Source organism: Parasteatoda tepidariorum, chromosome 5 (assembly GCF_043381705.1).
Source record: "Parasteatoda tepidariorum isolate YZ-2023 chromosome 5, CAS_Ptep_4.0, whole genome shotgun sequence".
NCBI classification, from domain to species: domain Eukaryota; kingdom Metazoa; phylum Arthropoda; class Arachnida; order Araneae; family Theridiidae; genus Parasteatoda; species Parasteatoda tepidariorum.
This window is the reverse complement of record NC_092208.1, coordinates 71,605,741-71,631,119: the sequence shown is the minus strand read 5'-3', so window position 1 is coordinate 71,631,119 and position 25,379 is coordinate 71,605,741. Positions and strand designations below refer to the sequence as shown.

At 30.7% G+C, this 25,379-nt stretch overlaps 1 protein-coding gene across 2 annotated transcripts in view; it reads left to right on the top strand.

Moving 5' to 3' along the window:
- The window catches only part of LOC107449617 (protein kinase C, brain isozyme), a 170,748-nt gene that overhangs the window by 49,503 nt on the left and 95,866 nt on the right, over positions 1 to 25,379 (top strand). For both annotated transcript variants that reach the window (XM_043040695.2, XM_043040694.2), the window contains exon 2: positions 14,690 to 14,721. In XM_043040695.2, the coding sequence (XP_042896629.1) occupies positions 14,690 to 14,721 (32 nt within the window). The remainder of the gene's footprint in view (positions 1 to 14,689; positions 14,722 to 25,379) is intronic.

Genomic DNA, 25,379 nt, shown 5'->3' with positions numbered 1-25,379 from the left:
TCATGTCAGACGAAGAGCAACGAAGCGGGCGACCAGCGACCATCTCTCAATAATATGAACTCCAAAATACTTTCAGAGTATCACAATAGTAATGTAATAAAATATAATAAAAAATGGTACTTTTGTAAGGTAAATTTAACTCTTTTTTCCTCTTAATTTTATTTATTTATTTATTGGACAGAATACAAATTGGATATCCCTCCCGGTAAAATTTTAAACAAATCGAAAAAAAAAATTAAAAAATATAAAAAAAATAGGTGAATTTACTTGCTCTAAGAAAAATATTGTATTGAAATAAATTGATGAATGTGCAGAAATGCATAAAAATAAATTATATAGATTTCGGTATTTGTTTGATCCAGAAAATATGAATTTTATTGTAATTGTTAACAATTTGAGAAGAAAAATTTTTTTTCGAAAAAAGAAAAACAATTCTATTAATCTGTGCAGTATTACACGCAGCGAAGCATATAAATATTGTTTTCCCCATACATATCAGTACTATATCATGTAAGCCGGGCCCGCGCTAAGCATTCGCTACCTCGCCAAATACGATAAAATCGAAAATTCGGCGAAAGTATTAGCAAATGATTTTTTCCTCTGGAAAGAAAAAAATATATTTAACTCGATCCTCAAAATTACGTCAAGATGAATTTTTCTTAACAAATGAGTAATTTCTATTCGATTACAGTAATTTTCGGTAGATGCGCTGCATTACCAATTAAAATTGGGTCCAAATAATATAAATCTGAAACAAACTACCGTAAAATAGTTTTACAGGAAAAAAAATTTATCATAAAAAAATTTTAAGATTTGCTTTTGGCGAAGACTTTTGAAATATGGCGAATACTTTTGATATTTGGCTAATAATTTGAAATCCTTAGAGCGGGCCCTATTTAAGTTTTATTAGCAATCTTTAGAGAATCTTGAAACTTAATAAAATATCCTGTCAGACATTAGGATAAGTGCATGTAAAACTATGAGTACTAGGATTGCATTTATAACTGTCATTAGCTGTTATTTCAGCAGTGAGTCCTAATTCTGCTGACACAGGAAGAAATCGACTGCTCGAATTCTGTACACGTCTCAGCCTTTACGAAGAAGTATTCCTCGGTCACTTCATTTCGATAGCTTAATCGCTTCCGTAAGAACATGAGGAAGAAAAAAAAAGGGGGAAAGAAACTGAAGAAAGGGAGAGTATAGAAAATAAAACAGGAAATTCGAAAAACTTTCTCCTAAGTAATAAAATAAATAAAAAATTGAGACCGGCGTCATGGCTAAAATTTTTGCCCTTAATTTCATTTGATTTGGTCGGTTCATCTCCAGTTTATCTTCTGGCTCATGCCCAAAAGAAGATTTGGAGCCGAAGGATGAATAGTCAGTTACAGCTAGTTGTGAAGAAGAGTAGAAACTTGGGAATCTGCCAGGAAGATGTGTTCTATTGGGAATATAAACTGTTAAACAAGTCAAAGACGAGAGAAGAAAAAAAAGGATTGTGACATAATCGTTTCTATGCGGAAGTGTTATTCCTTTTTACTATATTTTTTTTTTCTTCCTGTTTTACATCGCTTCTATTTGAACAATAACTGGTGGTTAATTTTTTTTTCAAGTTTTGTTATTATTCTGTGGTTGGATATTTTGTTATGTTTGCTGTTGCTCTTTGTGTAAATTCTAAGAAGATAAATAAAAAATAATCTTGCCTCACCTGCTTAATTTTACACTGTCAATATTGTTTCATTTATTAGAACGAAGAATTGAGAACATTGTGTTTGGTGAAAACGTTTTTCTTTGGGTTAACCCTTTGACGCATATGGGACACCAGTGTTGTTTTTATCCATATATTTTTTCTAATGCTCTAATTACAAGCAAAAATAATATTTTTTTATTACCAAAAATAGTCTAATAGTTACTAAAATCTGTTAGATTATCGGAATTATACTTGTACTAAAATATAAAATACAAGAAATGTAGTTTGAAAATTGCTTTTAATTCAAAAATTCTTCAATAATTAATTTCGTAAATTAAAGAAATTTCAATGATGAATAACTGTTTCTTATGGATTTAAATAACTGCAAATTAGTGAAAATTTGAAAAATTATTGTTTAGAAGAGAGCCGTTTATGAAAGATTTTACCTTTAACGCATGTAAAGACACCGGTGTTTCATAACCATAAAATAATAAAATACTAAATATAATATTTTTTTACTTATTTTGCCTAAATTAATGCAAAATAATCAAAAAGGAATGAAAAATATGTTAAATAAAAATTCTGAATCAAAGAAAGGGTTGTCAGATCGTACTTCAGTAAACATTAGTTGTTACACCAATGTACGTTTTTCTTTTTACATAATGCATATGTAACTTAACGTTAAAGTTATTTAGTTTTTTATTTTATTTTAAATAAATTTAAATTAAATTAAAAATTAAAAGAAATTTTCTGCTGCTGAAATTAATTCCATCATTCGATTTCATAAAACGATCACTTCTAGCTATGAAACATAATCCTATGTTACATAACTGACTGTGATTGTTTTATATGCTGAAAATGAATAAAATAAGCTAAATTATGGTTTACTTCGGAGTGAAAACTAAGAACTGTTATAAGCGTTGAAAATGGTTATTAGGAAAACATTTCTTTGTAAAAGAATTTAGTTATTTCACTTCGATTTGAAAAGCGTGAATGGATATTGCAATATTTTATAAATACTTGTTCTTTTCATAATTCGTTCAACATATAGTTATTAGAAATATTATATTTTCTCTTAAGAAATACCTCTTTTCTTACATTGGTATTTCGCTTGCAATAATTTCATAAAGGCAACCGAAAGATTAAATAAATTATGAATTATAGGTTGGATCTAAATATAATCAGAGGTTTTAAAAATCAGCACTGGTCGTAAAAAGTACTAACTCGGGTAACTCTTTTAACTCTTCCACGGAACCCTTGGATTCCACGAAACTACATTTGGGAACCGTTATGTTAAAGTAAGTTATGTTAAGTTTCATAAAGGCAACCGAAAGATTAAATAAATTATGAATTATAGGTTGGATCTAAATATAATCAGAGGTTTTAGAAACCAGCACTGGTCATAAAGAGTACTAACTCGGGTAACTCTTTTAACTTTTCCACGGAACCCTTGGTTTCCACGAAACTACATTTGGGAACCGTTATGTTAAGGAAAATTATGTTACGTTTCATAAAGGCAACCGAAAGATTAAATAAATTATGAATTATAGGTTGGATCTAAATATAATCAGAGGTTTTAAAAATCAGCACTGGTCATAGAAAGTACTAACTCGGGTAACTCTTTTAACTTTTCCACGGAACCCTTGGTTTCCACGGAGCTCCATTTGGGAACCGTTATGTTAAAGAAAGTTATGTTACGTTTCATAAAGGCAACCGAAAGATTAAATAAATTATGAATTATAGGTTGGATCTAAATATAATCAGAGGTTTTAAAGCTCAGCACTGGTCATAAAGAGTACTAACTCGGGTGACTCTTTTAACTCTTCCTCAGAACCCTTGGATTCCACGGAACTCCATTTGGGAACCGTTATGTTAAAGACTACGCACAAGACTAAATAAAAATTAACTTTGAACCTAAAATACGTATCACAACTAGAAACAACTTTTTCTAATTTTATTAACTTTTAAATCCAACATAGTGCTGACTGTTAGTATTGTTTCCCGTTGTTATATTTTTGTTCGTCTGTCTTACATTGTTTTCTATTTGAACAATAACCGGAAATTTTCTTTGTTCCTTTTTAGTTGGATATTTTGTAATGTTTGCTATTGCTCTTAGTGTTTAAGCTCGAAGGAGGAGATAAATAAAAAATAACTCTGCCATACTTTTTTAATTTTGAACTGTCAATATTTTTCCTTACTGTCAATATTGTTCATTTATTAGAAAGAAAAAAAATAGGAATGTTTTGTTTGAATAAGACGTTTTTCTTTTGCGTAAACTCTAGAGAAGGCGTTAACAGGGAGTTCTAAGTGGGTGATGTGTTTTGTAAACATTGGTGGTAACACCAATATAAGTTTTTGTTTGTTACATAATTCATATGCAACACAGGTTAAAGTGGAGTCTTTTTTTTATATTAAAGAGATTTAGTTTGCTTAAATAAAGGGTAATAAAATTTTATCCTTCAAAAATTAGTTTCACCATTTAATGTTATGTTTCTTTGGTTTTCTTTTACAGTAATTGGTTTAATCACTGGACTATGAATTGTCTTATGCTACGAAACTTATAATTATTACAATTAGAAAAAAACTTCTTTAATAACAGAATTTTATTACATGAAAATCTAATACACTACATACGATTAGTAGTGCCCCTTTTTCTTTATTTCGGCCTGCTTTAGTTATTGTTTTTATTTTAATAAGTTTGTATAAATCTTTGCTCTAAATTTTTTCCTGTTTTATATTGTTTCTATTTGAATATTAATATTCATAAACATTAGTTATGTTCGAAAATGTAATAGAATTATGACTTTTAGTTTTGTCTCTCTTTGTTTCATTTTCCTCCATTGTTTTACATCTATTAGAACAAAAATAGAAGATTATCTTATTTTATTTATTTTTTTAATATTTTATAGTTATTTTTATTTTATTTGACAATTCTCTTACCAGTGTTTGTAAAAGGAAAGTTTCCCTCGTCATATTTTTAGTATTGTCATTCTGTTTCAAATAAGGGCATGTTTATGCATCCAATAATTTACAACAAAGTAATTTATTCTTTTTTTGTAGAATATTTATTTTAATATTCATAAGCATTAGTTATTGTATCTAATCAAAAACAGTACTGGCTATTTGTATTGTCCTCTTTAGCTTCATTTTTTCCCTGTTTTATATTGCTTCGATTTTAGTAAGCCTATCTAAATATATATTCTTTCTATATCTATCGAATAAGTCTATTTGATTAAGTCTATAAAAGTCTTCTATTAATAGTGTCTCCCTTTGCTTCATTTTTCCCTGTTTTACATTGCTTCTATTTGAACAATAACCAGTGGTTATTTTTTCTTCTTTTTTTATATTTTATTATTATTATAATTTTCTTTTATTTCTTTTTTATTTGACTATTCCATTACTAGTGTTTTTGAAATGAAAATTTCCTTCGTTACATTATTAGTATTGTCATTTAATTCCAAATAGGGGCATGTTTATGTGCGCTTTAATTTATAACAAAGTAATTTATTCTTAAATTGACAAAGGCAATTCTGGCTTCTTAGATTGTCTTTAATATGCATTTAATAAAAGTTAATAATGCTTTTATATTGTTTTTCTCTGCTACTATTAAGTTTTTGATTTTCATTATTCCGAATTAAAGGCTTTATTTCTTCCTTCGACCGAACTCTACTGTCAAATGGATGGTGGCGGTGAAGGAAAATTCTAACTATGCTTTTAATCCCTCCTATTTATTATTCAAAAATAAACTGATAGTGGATATATACTTTATTCGATTCCTTAATATCTTTTGATTACTCAAAAATACTAAGCCGTCACCTAATCTGAACTTGAGATATAAAGTGAGCTGTAATTTAGATTCTCGTTTAATTTTTTCTGACGACATTATGCCAATACAGTTTTGCAATAAGTAATTATTGAAAGGTAGTTAAGTTGTACACCTTTACCTGCTTTAAAATTTCTGATAAATATCTTAGTTTTTGTTCTTAATTTTTTTTCTAAAATAACCTTCTTTTCCAATTTAACTTTCTACTCTAAAAATAAATCATTGATTGCAATCATCTTTTTGCAACATGTGTTTGTCAATCTTTTTCAGAGATCGTCAAAAGAAGCACTCTAAATACGAGCCACTCTCACATATTTTGAATACATTTAATCTACTTATTTATTTTGTTAATATTTTTTCACTCTAAATACGAGCCACTCTCACATTTTGAATACATTTGAATCTACTTATTTGTTTTGTTAATATTTTTCACTCTAAATGCGAGCCACTCTCACATATTTTGGATACATTTGAATCTACTTTTTTGTTTTGTTAATATTTTTTGTTTTAATATTTTTTCACTCTAAATATGAGCCACTCTCACATATTTTGAATACATTTGAATCTACTTTTTTGTTTTGTTAATAATTTTTGTTTTAATATTTTTTCACTCTAAATACGAGCCACTCTCACATATTTTGAATACATTTGAATCTACTTATTTGTTTTGTTAATATTTTTCACTCTAAATACGAGTCACTCTCACCTATTTTGAATACATTTGAATCTACTTATTTGTTTTGTTGATATTTTTTGTTTTAATATTTTTTCACTCTAAATACGAGCCACTCTCACCTATTTTGAATGCATTTGAATCTACTTATTTGTTTTGTTAATATTTTTTGATTTAATATTTTTTCACTCTAAATACGAGCCACTCTCATATATTTTGAATACATTTGAATCTACTTATTTGTTTTGTTAATATTTTTTGTTTGAATATTTTTTCACTCTAAATACGAGCCACTCTCACATATTTTGAATACATTTGAATCTACTTATTTGTTTTCTTAATATTTTTTGTTTTAATATTTTTTCACTCTAAATACGAGCCATTCTCATATATTTTGAATACATTTGAATCTACTTATTTGTTTTGTTAATATTTTTTGTTTTAATATTTTTTGTTTTAATATTTTTTCATTCTAAATCCGAGCCATTCTCACATATTTTGAATACATTTGAATCTACTTATTTGTTTTGTTAATATTTTTTGTTTGAATATTTTTTCGTGTTTCCTTATTTGACCTTTTCCACATTTGGTGCAGAAGTTTTCCCGGTTACTGGGGAGGGTTTTGATGGACTCTCCTAAAAGTTTTTTTTTTTTTTTCAAAATTAAGTCTTCGGAAAAAATTCCGTGCGTCCCGAAAATGGTTGCAAATAAAAGAAGTCGCTATACAGAGGTAGTCTTTCCTGGAGATTTCATTGTATATTGGATTTTTATCTAATTTTTTTTAATTATTTATAATTACGCCCCATCTTTAAACAAATCCAACGCAAATCTTAAATACGAAAACTATTCAAAAGTAAATAAAAATATTTTTGTTTTTTTTATTTTTGCTTAACTATTATTTTAATTAAAAATGATTCTGTTTTCATGTTCTTATCATTAAAAAAAGCAGACAACTGCAAGAAGAACAAAATTTATAGAGGGTGCGTGTTGTTTTAGTTACAACTGCAACTAGATTTTCTTGCATATTTTTTTTCAGCCCCTTTTCCCAGCAATTGAGGAGTGTTATTAATTTCAACATGTTCACTAATTTCTCAAAACAACACAGCTACAGTGTTTTTTTTTTGTTTTTGTTTTTTTCAGTGGAGGATAAATGTTTATGTTAATTTTGCAATTCCTGTTTAAGTCGTGAATGTTTTTTTCTTGTATATCCACTGAGTACTTATTGTAGAAAAAAAGAATTGTAAGGAGTTTTAAGAGTAGAATTGCGTGAATTGTGTTTCCAACAATAGGTTCTTTAATTTAATTTTTTCCCTTTCGTTGGTTGTAATCGAATTTTCTCTGGCTTCCGTGCCTAAGCTTATTTTTCCATTCTTTTCTCTGCAGAGAGAGTTAAAAGACAAAACTACTTAGGCAACTGAAGAAAATATTTCGTTGCTACACATTTTGATAGTTTGAAGAGCTACTTGTTCAATTCTAAAGAACTACACTTTTTTAATGTTGTACCTTTAATTAAAATTGGAAAACAGACGTAATTCGAGAAAAAAAATTGTCTGAATAAGGTTTTATATTTTTATGGACTGTTTCAAATTAATTAAATAAAATTAGAATGATATTTTAAAAAGCGACTCTAAAGAAGATATAATTTTTCCATTATTATTAAAATTAAGGTGAACTTTTATTTCTATACTTTATATTATGAAAGGACCAATTATATTTTACATACTACATAACTAATTTATTTTACTCTTTATACTTTCACTATAATTAATTGAAAGTTTTTAGTTTATGTTATAACAGAAGAGGATTTAAGCAAGAAAAGGATCTGGTTATGGAAACATCGAGTGATTTTATATAAAGCGTTTCTCGCTATTTTCCTTTTAAGTCTATTATAATTTTGAATCATATTTTTAAATTAAGCATTTCTTGTGAGATATCTGTGCATTATAAACATTACCACTCACTTTTTAATTCGAAAGCTAAATCTTCTTTGGTAATTGAAAAAAAAATATTTTGATGCTTTACTTTTTAATAGTTTGTTTAATCCTTACGAATATTTTTTACCAAACTTTTTTATTGTTGTATCGTTAATTAAATTTTGAAAAGAATCGTCATTTCTTATTAAAAAAAGAGATTGTCTAATTATAATGCAAATTAATATTAAAAAAATAGGAAAGATATTAAAAGAATTAACTAAAAAAGTAACAAAAAAATTTCAAACGGAAAATTAAAAAATTAGGAAGTATTTTTAGATTTTTCAAAAATAATATTTAAATGAAAAAACTCTTATTTTCATATTTTTTATGTACAGGATGTCCCTTATTTATGAATCCTATTAAAAATGGGAACAAAAAAAGTATACAAATTTGGGCCACAAATTTATATTTAGCCCGAAGAAATGATACAAAGCTATCGAAATCTGACCAATCACAGCACTGGAAGGCGAGAGTAATAATCAACAAGATACGTTTGATTGCGGACGAAGACATAAAGACATGGAAAGACGATTATAAGAAACACATTTAAATTTCAACCTTCAATTAAACCTGTTTTGATGTTTATTGCCTTCGTTTTTCTCTACTTCAATTTGCCAAATTTAGATGGCGTTTTTGTTGTTTTCTCCCTTAGTTGGCGATCTTATATGATTTAATTTTTTATAAGGATTCTCAAATTACATTTTAACCTTGTGCTTATGGCATGTACAATTAGTGGACCGGAATGACTTCATCATGCTAAGCACCGTAAGCAAAAGATTAAGAGTGGTTTTTACAGATCATCCAGTATAAGAAAAAAAAGACTAATCCTTTTTGTTTACAAACGAGCTGTACTTGCTATAATTTATTTAAATAATTATTGTATTTTAAATTGCAATTGGAACCCCATTACAGTGAGTGGACCCCATAACAATTAGGATAATTCTGTGAGGCCCCATAAGCATTGCGCAAATCCTTCTCTTCTATTGAATTCTAGAAATTCTTAACTTGTACTGTAATGTACTGCTACTGTTTTAGATCATTAGCTTAAATTTTTGGTAGTTGGAATAATGTGAATATTTTAAATAAATAACAAACAGAAAATTATAATATAATAAAAAAATGATAAATTCATTTATTTGGGTAAATTCTTTAAGGTAAATTTTGTTTTTTTCTTTATCTATTTTCAGACACATTGGGTAAAATTATTTGGTAATTGAAACATTTTTATAATAAGTGAAAGAAATTTCTAAATTGCTAACATTTTTGGTGACCCCTGCTGCAGGTCCCGTGATTCTAATTGCCAACAGTTTAAAAAAGTCAGGTCTTGGGGTCGGCGGTTCTTGGGATAGATAAAAGGTAACTTGGGGCCCATTGTTGAAAAATTCAATAAACCTTTGCGCCTCTGAATCACTGTAATAAGCGGCCACTTTAAAAACAATTAAATTTATTTATTAGTAAACGTCTACTCTTTGCGAATGTTGAATTATAAGTAAACGAATGCTGAATTTACAAAAAGGCTTAGTAAAATAAGTTTCCAAGTAGTATTTTCATGAATTTGGAAATATGAACTGAAGAAAACATAGTAACAACAGGAAGATGTTTACATAAAACATTTTCTCATTAAAAATCACATTATTTATTTAATCTGATGTACAGCTAACCATAAGACATTTTTAAAAATGTAGGTTAGTACATTTTTCTACTCCGAGAATAAAAATATGGTCATAACTACCAGAATAGGCTAAAATTACTGTGTTTCTGTCTCTATGGGAACGCCAAAAAGTTTGGTAATTTCTACTGTAAAGATTTCGATAAAATTAACAATAAAATATGTCTTTATATTGAAAGATAAAGTTTGGTAAATGAGGTAAAATTTGGTAATTTTCAAATGATATCTTAAACCATGACATAAAAACCATTTATTCGGTAAAATTACGTTTCAGTTTTATATTTTTTACTAAATGTGTAGTAATAAGAACTCGAAAGAAGAATTTTTGGTTAACCGTTACCATATGAACGGAAAAGTTACAAAATGAATGGTTTAAATACCGTATATTTTCGTTTTTATTGACCAAGAACTTTTTTTTTTACAAGAAATGTCATTACCACACAGTACGGTAAGTTTTTTCTCCATGTACTAATCTCTTTATTTATCAATAATATTATTGTTAACACAATATTTTTTTATATTCTATCAAGCGGATTAATATTTCGCCTCGCAATTTTTAAAACAATATAGGAATTGAAACAGAAAATTTTAACAATGCACGTCGATGTACTAAAAAAAACAACAATCAACTTTCGATAATATCTGCGTTATGCGAGATGAAAAATCGAAAAAGTGACAAACGCTGTTATTTTAAGCTGATAGCGGTCTAAAAATGTCTGGATGTTGTCCTTGTTCGATTGTTTGCTCACAAAAAAGGGAACAAAAGCTTCTAATATCACTTTATACATTTCACTAATGGAATGAAATTATTCTCAAATTGTCAAGGCTCCTTATTATTATTATTTTTTTACGTCAATGCTCCTATTCTTAGATATTTCCTTGAAATAGACTTAATCATGTTAGTGTCGTGCTGTTATCAATGGAGCTTGCGAATCTTCATTTTTACTAATCTCTCCAGGAAGTGAATGATTGAAAATTGATGGGTTTAATCGTTTAATGATGGATGCGTGATGAATTATTGTTCGTAAAATGGTTATACTTATTTCTTGAGAACTGCTGAAGTGCAGTTAGATTTATGTTTTTACTGAAGCTTCTTCTACCATGAAAATTTCTTTTTTGTAATAGTTTATGCTGTTACAGTTTTTTGAGTTCACAATTTGATCCCTGGGCAAGATTTTTTTTTAAAAAAAGAAATGTTGTTGGATATTTGAAATGCTATTTTTGAAATATTATTGAATATTCATCCCTTTCTTTAAATGTAGCAATGTATTTTCATTATAACTTCTTTTACGATGAAAATTTGAATTCGGTTTTCGTAATTGCTTCTTTAGAATAATTTCAATTCAGTTTTAGTCTCTAACCAAGATTTTCTTAAATGTTTTTTTTTTCATCCCTCGAAATAGTTAATCAATATTTATGATGAAATAAACTTTTTAAAATTTTTTGTTTCATATTCTTAGTAACTTAAGAATTAAAAAAAAAACTTCTTTTTACTAATATCAGTAGAAAATTGATGACTTTTATATTAATGAAGGATGCATAATCACTTAATATTAGTAAGTGGTTGTAGTTGCATCTCGAAGACCGTTCGAGCTGAAGTACAAAGAATTGTTAAAGGTTCTTTATATCGTGGAAATTTAGTTTTTTTCCTACATTCAATTATTTACCACAGTACAGTTACAATTATAATTTTAATGAAAAAACTCATAAAACGTCATTTTTGCACTGACCTCAAAAATAATTTTATGCCGATAAAAGGTATCATGACCATAAAAATACTGACCTGCTCATAAATTTTTTTTTTGTATATTTTATGTTCACTGATTGTACATTAGTAGATAAAGAGTAGATAATTTCCACAACATTATGATTGTGGAAATTATCTACTTTACGTGCCTTGGCGTTATTTGAGACTCAGGTGATTTGTGAGTTGGTACAAGGTAAACCATGGAACGTAAAGTAGTGCAATGCTGCCATCTGTCGAGGAGTGAGATAGTTGATTTTTGATTGTTCATGTTTACCGTTGTAGCGGTTAGAGAGAGTCTTTGGTACCGATTGGGATCGAACCGGAGATCTTTGTGTCCGAAGCCTATTACTGTAACCACCATGGGAATCGGTGTACACCTCCGAATTAATTTTGAAATCTTAATATAAATTTCGGCCACATTAAGAATTCTTAGAAACCCAAGTAATAATAAAAGTTAATTATTACGATGAGACAAAATGTTAAGTCATAATTTTTATTGTTAAGTCTTAATTTATATTGTTTTTGTAATCAAAGAAAGTTATAGTGCTCCCTCGCTTTCAGTGACGAACTATTCCTTACATACCGAATATTTCTGTTCTGCCAAACCCGTTCTTTTCAAATCCTCTATGTTCAGAGCGATGACGGCTGAGGAATTGAATCATAAAATCCACAAATGATCAAACTCTTTTAACAATGAAGCTCAGGAAGAGGGAGCCGAAATCAGTAGGAGGGTAAAAAAAAAAGGAAGGAAAATGAGGTGAAAGCGGCTAGAAAATGTGCATTTCTCGGACGACTTTCGGAACTTTTCTTGTAAGTGCTCCCCTTCATTAGCGACTTTTCCTGAAGTAGAAGACGCGACTTCCTCATTAGCTCTCCAATTTGCTACACCCCGTTGCCCTTGTTGAGTTCTATTTCGATCTTTTTTTCTCCATCTTCCACTGTTCTATTTGACATACACAGATGAAAGAAGTGTGCAAAACTGTTATATTAGGAAAAAAAAATTTATAAATGGTAATGATTCTCCACCTTTAAACATTGTAAAGGCGGATCTTAAGAGAACGAAATCTTGAAATGATTCCGAGTTTCTGGAACGTCTTTAAACAAGTTAATAATGTAAATAAATGTTTCTTCATAGAGGTGTGTTTTTCTATTTATAAAACGATTTCTCTCTCTGTAGAAATGTTTAAATTAATTTTATCGTTTTGTATCTGTATCATAAGCTTCTTTCAGAGCAGGTTTGACTATAGAAATGAAAATTGTTTACTTAAGCGAGTGTATTTTTCAATTACAATTTTTGCAAAAATTAAATCCTTTTGTTTACGTTATTTATTTACTTTTTCATTTTGCATAGTTATACATAAGTTCTATAAGAACAACAATAAATAAATATAATAACATTTTGTTACATTTCTTTTGGAAAAGGAGAAGTTTTGTAAGCGTTCCTTTTTTTTCTTCTTCAATGAAACAGATACCGTTCTTGTATCTTTGGCTGTTTTTTGAAAGCTCTGTCGTAATATGAAATGACGCTTTTTTGCGCACACTATGCTATTTTTATAACTGCTGTGAATTTTCAATTGTTACGCATGACTGTTAGGTTAAATTTAGCCTATATAAAGTCACGCTTATTTTAAAATGGCGCAAGACGTCAACATGGAAGAAAGCCACAGTTTTGTGAAAACGAAAAGCATGAGTGGTCTAATTTTTTAATATTTAAAAACCTATTTTAATGCTGTATTATTTGGGCTCATAAAATTTTGGAAAAACTGAGATTAAGACAGTGATTTTGATAATTTTCATCGAAGTGGAAAATGTCACCAAATTGGCAATTTTTAAGAAAGTTTAACAACTTTTAAAATATTTAAGTTATTTGTTTGTTCTAAAGCCCAAATAATTCCTCACGGCAAGATTATATTTATAGTTTAAAATAATCGCATTGCTTCAAGTGTAAGGCACTTAAACAATGACTTTTTTTATTTTCCTTGGTGGCAGAGTTTCGGAAAACAACGTTTTAAGTCAATAACGCTCAATTCTATATCTTTCACATAGAAGACAACTGGAATCCCGACTCAAGTTTTGTGACAAATTCGCCGCCGAGAGTGGGGTGAGCAGACTTTTTGAGGGAAACTAACTGGTACATTTAATCTTCCATGCTTAGTCAGACAGTAACAGATTAATATTCTAAGCAAATCGGAAGCAGTATCTGAGTGAAAACCAACAATAAACTGGATTCAATCTTGTGCTATTTTCTTAATCAATTGAATCTGCTATCTGTTTATTAGCCTTTGAAGCAGATGGGACTTCGGATGTCTCTTTTATGTATCTTTTTCCTGTTGCTCTACATATAAGCAAAAATATATTTTGGTATTTTTAATAATACAGGACAGTCTAATAGCACTAAAAAATCTGTTAGATTATCGAAATTATATTTGTACTAAAATATAAAATCTAAAAAATAAATTGCTGGAAATTTTTATTTCATTCATATTCAAAAATTTATCAGTAATTGATTTTGTAATGTTTTGTTTTTCTTTAAATTTTTGTATTTTATATTCATTAAATAAGGTTTATCTGCCATGTTTTGTTTATTTTTCATTTAGTACGTAGGTTAAATATCATATATCCCAAAGTACAACAACCTGCATAAGGTGTTAAAAATAACTTATTACTCCCTTGTAAAATAACATATTTTTAATTTTAAAATGTTTAAAGATTCTTTAAATGATAAGCAGTAATCTTTAGACAGGTAAAAATTAAAAATATTTCTTTCAAATTGTCTCTGGGTACAACGCCTTTCCCTAACTATTTGTTTTATAAATTTATAATCCTTTTATTGTTAATTATAGTGCACCAATATTCTGTTATGGAGGGCTGCCACAACATACCGCATCATACATAATATGTACAATATTTAAAATAAATTATAACTTTTTATGTAAATAATTTATGTAATACTGAAGTTGAGAAATGTAATTCCATATAATTTACCTTCAACTTTTAGAATCGTTCCTAAAAAAAGTGTTTAGCCAGCTATAAATATGATGTGTCTGTCCCCCCTTTTGTTGATCTATGTATTAATTTATTGATCATTGTTTATTAATGCAAAACATTCTTTTCTAGGGGTTTCGGCAAACAAGGTTACCAGTGCCAAAGTAAGTCTTATCCAAATATTTATTTATTAATTTTTCTTAGCGTTTACCAACCACTAAGGTATGACAAGTAATATTTACTAAAAAAACTGTTTATAGTAGATTAAATTTTTTTAATTAAAGATAATATACATTAAAACAAAAATTATTTTATACAATGCCTTAAAAAAAACTTTAAATGTTGATCTTTGGATAAATCAGGTGAAAATAAATTATTCATGCTCGAAATAAATAAAATTTATAGTATATGTATTAATTATAATATGAAATAAATAATATTTATAATTTTTAAGTATGTAATTTCCAAACACGTTCGGAGCAGTGTAATTAGACGATTTCAGGGGCATTTAGTGCAATCTGGAATTACGCATAAAATTCAAACTAGCAAGCATCAAGATAGTTATTAAATATAAAAATGAATAAACAAACTGGCTCTGTTTTATTTATAGAGAGGATAATACCTACTTGGTTATTAAACTGACCTTTGGAAAAATCATTAGTATCCGAAGAAGGAGAAAACCAAATACGAGATGGATTGTTGTTGTTGACGTATGACTGTTTAGGCAGAGGGGGTGCGATTGTTCATGTTTTCCAGTGGCGCCATCTATGACCAAGAATTCGACTTCTGCCTCACCATACGTCTCACCCGTTTATAGGGCGGACCCATTCATCCATCCATTCATTCCTCCACAGATCGTAATTTTGACCTGAATCAGAGAGCGATCGATCTCCAATCCAGTACCTCCGGAGGTATTGGTTTGTTATAGGCACTTGGAGGATTTTGTGACCCCGACAGATTCACCNTTAACGTGCATCAGTCACTTTACTACACGGGGAGTCTTCGGCCGGCGGGGTTCGAACCCACGAACTCTCGGACATGGGTCCCGCGCCCTACCGACCAGGCTATCGCGAGATGGATTAATTGCGTTTAGACCTTTAAAGACCTAAAACCCATGGGTATGTGGTGTAACTGCCACTACGATTATTAAACATCAATTCACTAGAATATAAGACATGTTAACTCGATTTAATCTTGGGGTCATAGATGAATGTTGACATTGTCGATATGACTCTCCCCGCATTGGCGACCCGGACGTGATATGAACTCGTCTGCATCGAAAGTAACGCCCACTCCGATGAATGATCCACATTGAACAGTTGACTTGTTATTGTGATTGCGTCGTCGTTGTCCTTGCGCAGTTGTTAATCAAGCTCGTTTTCAGTCAACGGAATTCTGCACACTCTCAACTGCTTCTAGCAACTTAGGAGAGAACGCACACAACCGTGAACTTAATACAGCTCTCACCACCAGTGCTCAAAATCCGATGAACTTAACGCAGGTCTTTCGAAAATACATCAACTAGTGGTATATTTTCATCAAAATTATATGTCTGATAAAATTCTGGTGGGGGAGTATTGTGGCGTAACTACCACTACGATTATCAGACATCAATTCACTAGTAAATAAGACAAGCTAATTCAATTCAATCTTGGGGGTACCTTTACATAGATGAATGTTGACATTGTCGATGTGACTCTCCTCACAGGAATAAATAGATGGCGAAACTTATAATCTACTAGAGACGACTTGATTGGACGGCTCTGTCCTGTAACTTTGAATTTTTTACAAAAATATCAGTAATCTTTTACTGCATTAAAGTAGTGTATCAAGAATAGATTAAGAGCATCTGAAAATATAATGATAAATCACAATTCTTCTAATATAAATCTTCTAAAAGAAGAGATTTTCTACAAACTATTCCCTAGTATTTTCAGTTAGTTACTTTACAAGTTCTCCGATGGAGAAATATCTCGTAGCCCCCATGAAAATAATGTAGTTTCTAAACAGAAACGCTCTAGGAAAACGCTTCCAAGAACAATTTGAAAATGTGGGTCATCATTAAGCCTCAAGCCCTTTATATGCAGATATATCAATCTAATGTAACATTACACGTATAAGACATGAGAGCCTAGACATGTCTAAGTGAGACATGAAATTAAACAAAAATATTCCAAGTTTCCCCCCCCCCAGTTACCAATGTCCGATGTTTGATCCTTTTGTTACACGTAATAATCTGTAATAAAGTTCAGTTTACAGATTTTGTAGTTTTACTGTCATATTACTTCCTAACGCAGAACTATAGTTCTTGTAATATTTCCAACATCATAAGCAGTGTCCTTGGTTGGTGGACCTAAACTTAAGAGTAGTGATTCTCTTTCATGTCAAATAAAATATGACCATCTCTTTTTTTGGGTGCTAACTCTATATCAGGGCTGTCCAACTGGCAGCCCGCGGGCCGCATGTGGCCGGACAACACATATTGTGCAGCCCGCCAACCTCTTACTCAGGCTGAGCAGCCTCAGTTTTCCCATTAAAATGTAAGCAAATTGTTTTATAATTAATAATTTAACTATTAATTGTTATTGTATCAGAGGTAAGAGGGTATTGTTCAACTTTTTCAAACTGCGGCCCGCCAGGTGATCAGTGACCGTAATTCTGGCCCGTGGGCTCTTTGCAGTTGAACAGCCCTGCTCTAAATGATAGCAATATAATTATGAAATCATTTAAATAGAGTGTTACTTGAATGAATTATGTAATAGTTATGAATTATGTAATAGTTGAACAATATGTATGTAATGGTTGCCATCATATAACGAGATATCCGCTGTAGCAAACTGCAATTGGTTGATTACTTTTTTTAAGGTAAAAAGGTGTGCGCGAAAGAAAAAAACAGCAATAAAAATACTTTACGAACCCAACTTAATATTTTGCTGCCACATTTCAAAGTAAAGAAAGCTACAATTCGGTTTTTTTTCGCGTGATTCAAATGATTTTTTAATCTCGCTGGAGAGAGGCGGGTTTATTGTTCCGGTCTCTTTTGTGACAAGTAATATTCGAGAAATGACAGTTGAGCTTAACAAATGAGACTGTTTCTCGCTGTAGAATGACGTCTTTCAGCCTATGCCTGTCCTTTTCATTTGTACGAAATGTCAAAGGGTTAGGGAAAAAAGTTATTGCAATTTTTACCGCTCTTAAACACTTGTTGTGGGAGTTTGTTCTTTTTTATTTTACTCTCCTTTATGTTTTCGAACGAGTGATTAAAAAACGGAGTTTATAACTTTCCTTGTTTTTTTCTTCTTTTTTTGTTTTTTTATTTCTGTTGCTTTTGTTTATTTTCGAGTTGCGTGATTGTATTGGGTGAACTGACTGATACAAAAAATTAATAACTGAGTTAAATTTAGAATTTTGAAATGGCGCATTCGTAAAGGTATTTTTAATCGTGTTTTCCTTCTTGACCTTCTACAAAAAAGTAATTAAAAACCATTTTATTTTTCCACTGACTCTTTTTTTTTAAATGTTTTATTTTCTCCAACTCGTTTAGTATAGTTCTGGGAGTAAAAAGACCATATCGCTGGTTCAAAACTAAAACGACACTTCTGCACTCACTTCTCATGTTATTTGAATGAGAAGCGAGTGCAGAAGTGTCATTTTAGTTTTGAAACAGCGATATGTGTTAGGAAGTGTAACAGACATATGTGTTAGGAAGGGAAAAGTTAGCTAAACTTTAAAGCTGTATATATATATATATATTTATGATCTTCTTTGAAGAAAATACAAATCATTTCCACTGACGAGGCACAAGTTGGTTTATTTTAAGTTTTATTCAGCATCTTATGATAAATTCTTAAGGAACAGAATTTCTTGGCAAGGGCATGGGGTTTGGCCATTCGGGCCGTACTTTTGCTAACAGTTACATCATGAAAAAGCCACGAATATTTGATAGTTCTCGTTACTTAATATTGAATTCTGAAAGGGAGTTGGTTAAAATAATATCCATAATTTAATCAAACGTCATTCAAAAGGGAAAATTTAAAGATTTTGATATGTTCTAAAGATGACGCCATTATGACGATAGAAAATTTTTGGGATTTTCTTATCGTGCATTTTTCTTAGAATTATTACCCATTAACTTCAGAAAATAATCTTTTAATTGACATCTTAACTATGGCTCTTTGTAAAAGAACGATTTCTGCGAACTATTTCTTCTTGAAATTAGTAAGAGAAATCTATTTAAAGCTTATGATTTAATATAGAGAGACTCGTATGAGGTATTCTATATTACGTACATATATATATATAGATATATGATCACAGCATATGGATAACTTGTGGCAATAGACTTAGAGGTTGGGCAGCTCTGACGAGCAGGGCACATCGACCAGAGGTCTATTGTACCCAAACCCTAAAATCATGATTAGCATGAAAGCCCTATGGCTGAAATAAAATTCAGCAAGCACCTTACAGGAACATCTTGCAGTTCCCAGGCATTGACGATATGCTGCCCTAAATGCTCAATTCTTTGAGCAGAATAGACCTCACAATCACAGAGTATGTGTCGTGATGTCTGCTCTTCAAGATGACATCCCCGACAAAGAGAATTGGATTCTATTCCCATAATGTTTAGGTGTCTCCTGAGGATACAGTGACCAGTAAGAAGACCTATGATCTTCCTTATACTGTATCTATTAAGCTTTAAGAGCTCCTTTTGCCGTACACTAGGACAGTCTCGATTCAGCTCCTTAGCTTGTCTCTGACCGTCAGCAGCGCGCCACTGCTCATGGGCGATCTTGCCGTAGAGCTTGAATATGGTTGCCCTAACTTGCGGCAATAAAAACAATGTATAATACGCACTTTTACTGGATTAATTTTTAAATATAAGATCTTTGTAAAGTTATAACTATTTCAAGAAAAGATGTGGAACCGAATCTATGATCCGCCATTTCCACATTGATTTGCGAATATGATTTTCCTCTGTATTGGGGATACATCATAGTCAAAAATGTCTACTTTTTCTTGAAAGATATACGTCTTACATCTGTAGGCATCATCGTACTTAAACTGTTGACATTCTGTACAAATCCTTAGTATAAGGTATAACTTCCGCTCATCTTAACTTCTTTTATAACTTCTTTTTGAAATTTTTTTATTCTATTCTTTTAGATTTTGTGGAAAGATTAAAAACAAAAATTTTATTTATCTATGATACTCACCGATATGTTGTAAAGATCAAATTGTTTCCCAGTTATTATATTCAAGTGATCCAGCGACAAATTTAAAACTATTCTAAGTTAAATTCATCTAAATCTATCTTTATTTTTAATTCTATTTTTAGAAAAAAAATTTATTCATTTTTTTTAATTGTGTGGAAAGTTTAAAAACGAAAAATAAACTTCTTTCTCACTTTTTGTCATTTTCTGGCATTCAAGTACAGCCAAGAAAAGGAAGTTTTATAATTTCAAAACTTTGTACTTACATCCTTTTCTACAGGTGGAACTCATACTTATTCTTACAAGAGAATACACATCTGTTAAAATCCTTTTACAAGGAAACAAAGCTCAAGTTAAAAAGCATGTACGAAAACAGAAGTGGGGAAAAAATTGCTGTCACCTCAGCCCATAGGTCAAGATGTGGCCTTTTAAAGTTTTAGCTTTTTTAATCTTATTTTATAACCGTCGTTGAATAGCCGACCCGATTTTGAGCTTTCGACTACCATTATTCTACTCAGTAGCCTTGTAATCTTCAACTCAATCCGGAAGACAAGGGAACTCCTGGATTAAGTATTGGGAAAACTTTACCTTTTTTCATGACTTTCTCATGGAACTAGAATGAACAGTTGAGTTATATAGAGAGCGAAACCACGAAAAAAACCACGGTCAGCCTGATGGCAAGGGGACTCTAACTCATGATCAGTTTACCACTGAGGATATTTTACGTCTGCACCGTGGTCAGTGTGAGCCATGTTCGGAATTCGCATTGACCAGCCATCACTGGGATTCCTCATTGGAAGACGAACACTCTATCTCCTGAGCCACCACGGCTCAAATCTTAAGACTTAAAAAAATGCCGTGTGACAAAAATATTGGTAGCCGAATGGTTAAGACATCCGACTTTGAATTGAGAGAACACCGGTTCTATTCCAGCTCATGTCAATTTCTATTTCAGAATGCTGAAAAATGTGTTGTCTTTTTTAAATATTTTAAATATCTATATTAAAAAGAACTATTTATTTAGAGTGCAAAATCTTCATTTTTTGAAATTAATTTTGCATTTTTTGTATTGGAGTGCATGTTTTTCATAGTTTAGAGCCTCTAAGCCAGATTCAACTGTTACTAAAATGTTAAGTTTACTTGTAACTTAACCTACATTACCTAATCCCATTTTCAAAAGCAGACAAAAATCTATCAACTGCTGTGACGTGATCGATGGTTTGTCGTATCTCCAACAATTCACTCGAAACTAATACCATTTTGAAATGCATTAAATTTTCTAATTTCTATTTCTTTATTCTCAATAAACTCCTCATTAAATTTTCAGCTAGAGAAGTTTCTGAAAGGCCTCTCATTAACACTTAGTGGAAATGACTACACCAAGTTATTACTCTTTTCTTAAAAGGTACATTATTGAAATCTTACTCTTTCTAGAAATGTCGAAATACTTCCGAAACGTTCGGGAAATTTAGAGGTCACCTTGAGAGTTTATAATTCATTGTGACTAAACTTGGACATTTCCTGATTATGGCCTTTTTTTGTTTTGTTTTTATGTCTCAATCCTGTTATGCCAGAAAGTTTCTGGAAACTTAACCTATATTTACCAATCCTGCTTCCAGAAGCACAAGCAAGAAGCAATTAGCGGATATTTCGTGGAATCAAAGTGTTGTACAGCGGATCTACTAAAAATAGACTTTCAGTTGGAGGGGTGCTTTAATCAAAACGTTAAAGAGCCCATTGCCTGACGAGGGCAGGCTAATTATGAAGATCAAAAACGCATGAATACAGATTTCTTCCCTTAATGGTTCACTTTGCACGTGCACCGCTAATTCCCCAGAAACCTACTTAGAACTCGAGAATGAGATTATCTCGGATTTTTATGCATTAATATGTGTTTGCCCCATTGGCCATTGTTTCCTTGGGAACGAACCCCGCCCATTCCATATTCTAATTAAAGTGATCCCCTTTACTTGCCAAGGTCATGTTTCTGTTTTGTCAGGGGGTGATAGAGGCTTTTCATTTCTACTTATGGGTGCGATTTTTTTTTTCATTTTATGCTTGTTGCTGTCTTTTGCTGACTAATTCAACAGTTAGGCAAGTTCAGTAAAGTGGATGAAAGTTTTTTAAAAAATTTTTATCCTTCCCCTACCATTTCTATGGCAATGCCGTTTGTTACGTAATTATCAGTCATTTACATTCGATTGTAATTTAAAAAATGCATATTCTGAATATGTATTCTTGAAAGGATTAATATTTTCAGTTAAAATTTACATGGTATAGCGAATTAACTGATCATACTGGTCAACAAATAATAATTCTGCCAATTTGCGGAGGTATTAAAACATTTGTTTCAGTTTTTTATTCGAATTCACTTTATGATAGCTAATTCAGTTTCATAAAGCAATTGAAGAAATAGACCTTACTGTATAAATAGCCCTTTAATAACTTGATGAATATTATATGCTGAACGAATGAAAGCATAACTAATGTTTAGTTGGTCTTAATTTCTTGGATCAATATATCAAAAAATTAATTTCTAGAGATTAGAGCTCTGATGAGGATGATGTGTACATCATAAAAAATTTTTAGCTAATTATTCCTATTTTTTCTCTCCATAAAATAAGTTGCTTGAGTGATTGGCGTTAATGTTTAACGCAAAAGCCTTGTTTTGGCTATACCACGCCTAAAATTAGGTTTAAATAGTAATGTGGTTAAAATTGAAATGTGTTATTTAAATTAAGTCAACAATGTTAAAATTATTATTAAAAACTATAGAGCGCTAAATTAGTTGGTAAAAGTTGATTCACAATAAAATCAAATTTCTTTAGGACATCCAATGTCAGCAAGGTAGAGTATAAAATACTGGGATGGAAGGTCTCCCTGTTGGATAAACAGATCAATGGAGTCAGTATTGAAATAACGCCGTCTGGTTAACTCCTATTTACGACCCTGGCTAAGAATATATTTTACAATTATTAGATGATAGCAAGTTGTGCATAATGGCGCTTGTTCATTAAATAAAAAGTGTCTTTGAGTGAGACTAGTATGGCCAATAAAAGAGTATTCAAGTATGGATGGTTGACCGTGGTGTCTGTGAGTGAGACGAGTATGTCCAATAGAAGAGTATTAAAGTATGGATGGTTGACCGTGGTGTCTTTGAGTGAGACGAGTATGGCCAATAGAAGAAAGAGTATGCGAGTATGGATATCTGACCGTGGTGTCTTTGAGTGAGACGAGCATGGCCAATAGAAGAGTATTTGAGTATGGATGGTTGACCGTGGTGTATGTGAGTGAGACGAGTATGTCCAAGAGAAGAGTATTTGAGTATGGATGGTTGACCGTGGTGTCTTTGAGTGAGACGAGTATGGCCAATAGAAGAAAGAGTATGCGAGTATGGATATCTGACTGTGGTGTCTTTGAGTGAGACGAGCATGGCCAATAGAAGAGTATTCGAGTATGGATGGTTGACCGTGGTGTATGTGAGTGAGACGAGTATGTCCAATAGAAGAGTATTCAAGTATGGATGGTTGACCGTGGTGTCTTTGAGTGAGACGAGTATGGACAATAGAAGAAAGAGTATGCGAGTATGGATATCTGACCGTGGTGTCTTTGAGTGAGACGAGCATGGCCAATAGAAGAGTATTCGAGTATAGATGGTTGACCTTGGTGTCTTTGAGTGAGATGAGTATGGCCAGTAAAAGAGTATGCGAGTATGGATGGTTGACCGTGGTGTCTTTGAGTGAGACGAGTATGGCCAATAGAAGAGTATGAGAGTATGGATGGTTGACCGTGTATAGCGAAGCACAGATGGCGCTAGGGGTTAAAATTCGTCATAAGACTTCCGAGTTACTACTTCTGATTGATTTTTAAGCTTAAACTTGAAAAAAGGACGCCATCAAACATTATTATACCTGTTGTGTTTACTATATAACGCTTTCTTTCAATTTAAATTTCAACGAAACAAATAATATATGACTTTGGAAAAAGAGTAAGCGTGCTATGCCCTGCAAGATGTAAATCAAAAAATAATTAATGGTTATATTTAATAGAAGTATAACCAAATAAGGGATAGCACTTAAAACATGGTAAACCTTACACTTTACTTATGTTGTGATACCAGTTAGAATTTATAAATTTCAGGAAACTCTCCTGCGGCAGTTTATAAAATTGTAACTGTCCCATTAACTGGTAAAAGACCTAATTTTTTTTATTGAAGGAAATTTTCTTGCTGCCACGTAGAAATGTGCTGCCATCTTGTGAGTAAGATGGAATGATAAAGTAAAGCTGTCATCAATGAATCGAGATGAATGTAGTACAGTTTTAGAAAATTCAGGTTCTGCCTACGAAATGAGGTAGAATTCTAAAATGAAAGTTGCATGGTTCCTTGGTTACCGATGTAAAGATTTGTGAAAAGTGCAATTGGCGACGTCGAAGACAGAATCCAGAACTGTTGGTTTGAAGAGTAGTGTGTTCGTTTTATTATCTACAGTTATTTCTCAGACAGGAAAAACTTACAGTTGCTTTATGATGAGTCTTCACAGTGTAATTTACTTTAAAGTCCAACTAGTATAACCGTTTTCTATCAAGGATGGTTTTTATAGATCATATTCAAAAAGTTTTGAAAAAGATATATGAATAAGTCTGTTAAAGTAAATAAAAATGTTTATAAGAAAGTTTTCATATTTTTTAGTGTATTCCGGCATTAGTGATCTCGTTAAATCGTAATCTTAACTTATTGGAATTCCAGATGGAAAAAAAAAACAAAAAACAAATATTTTATTAAAAAATTTATTTACGCTTGTAGCTGTAGATGCTGCAAAACTACACAGAATCGAACAAATCAGTTTTATTTTATTGATTAATTTTCTATTATAATTTAATTAGTTAATTTATTATTATTTTTTGCGGTAACATTGGGCTCATTATTGAAGGAAAATACTTCCCCGAAAAATTAACAAAACATTGATTATGTAAATTTGCTAAGCAGTAAATAAGGACCTCATGATGGTGAATTATATATAAGTTGCTTTTACACTTAGAATTTTCTTAGTACGAATTTTTGCGGAATCGTATTTTAAATAAACCGATTTTTTTTTCTTCAGTTGGTTTCATATTTTGGTTTTAAAAACAAAGGGAGGAAAAAATTTTCATTAATTCTTTACGGTTGTTTTCATTTGAATAACTCATTTTCAATTTAATTTTTAAAAAAGTAGAATATTTATGTATTTAAAAAGAAGAACATTTATGTATTTAAAAAGAAGAATATTTATGTAGTTATTATGTAGAAGAATATTTATGTATTTAAACTAAAATGATTTATTTAAGTAATTTGAATGATTTTTTTACTCGTTTAACTACGCTTGTATCAATTTTTTTCCTTTTGCCTGAATACGTTAATATTTACGTTTATAAGTAGATTATGTGTATCAGTAGAATATTTATGCAATATTTAAAAAGTAGAATATTTATGCAGTTAAATGCATTTATAAATGTATTTAAACTATTTATAAATGATTTTATTTAATTAATTTGAATGATTCTCTTACGCGTTTAAGTACACTTTTATCGAATTTTTTCCTACAGTCTAAATGTGTTAATATATTAGACTTAGG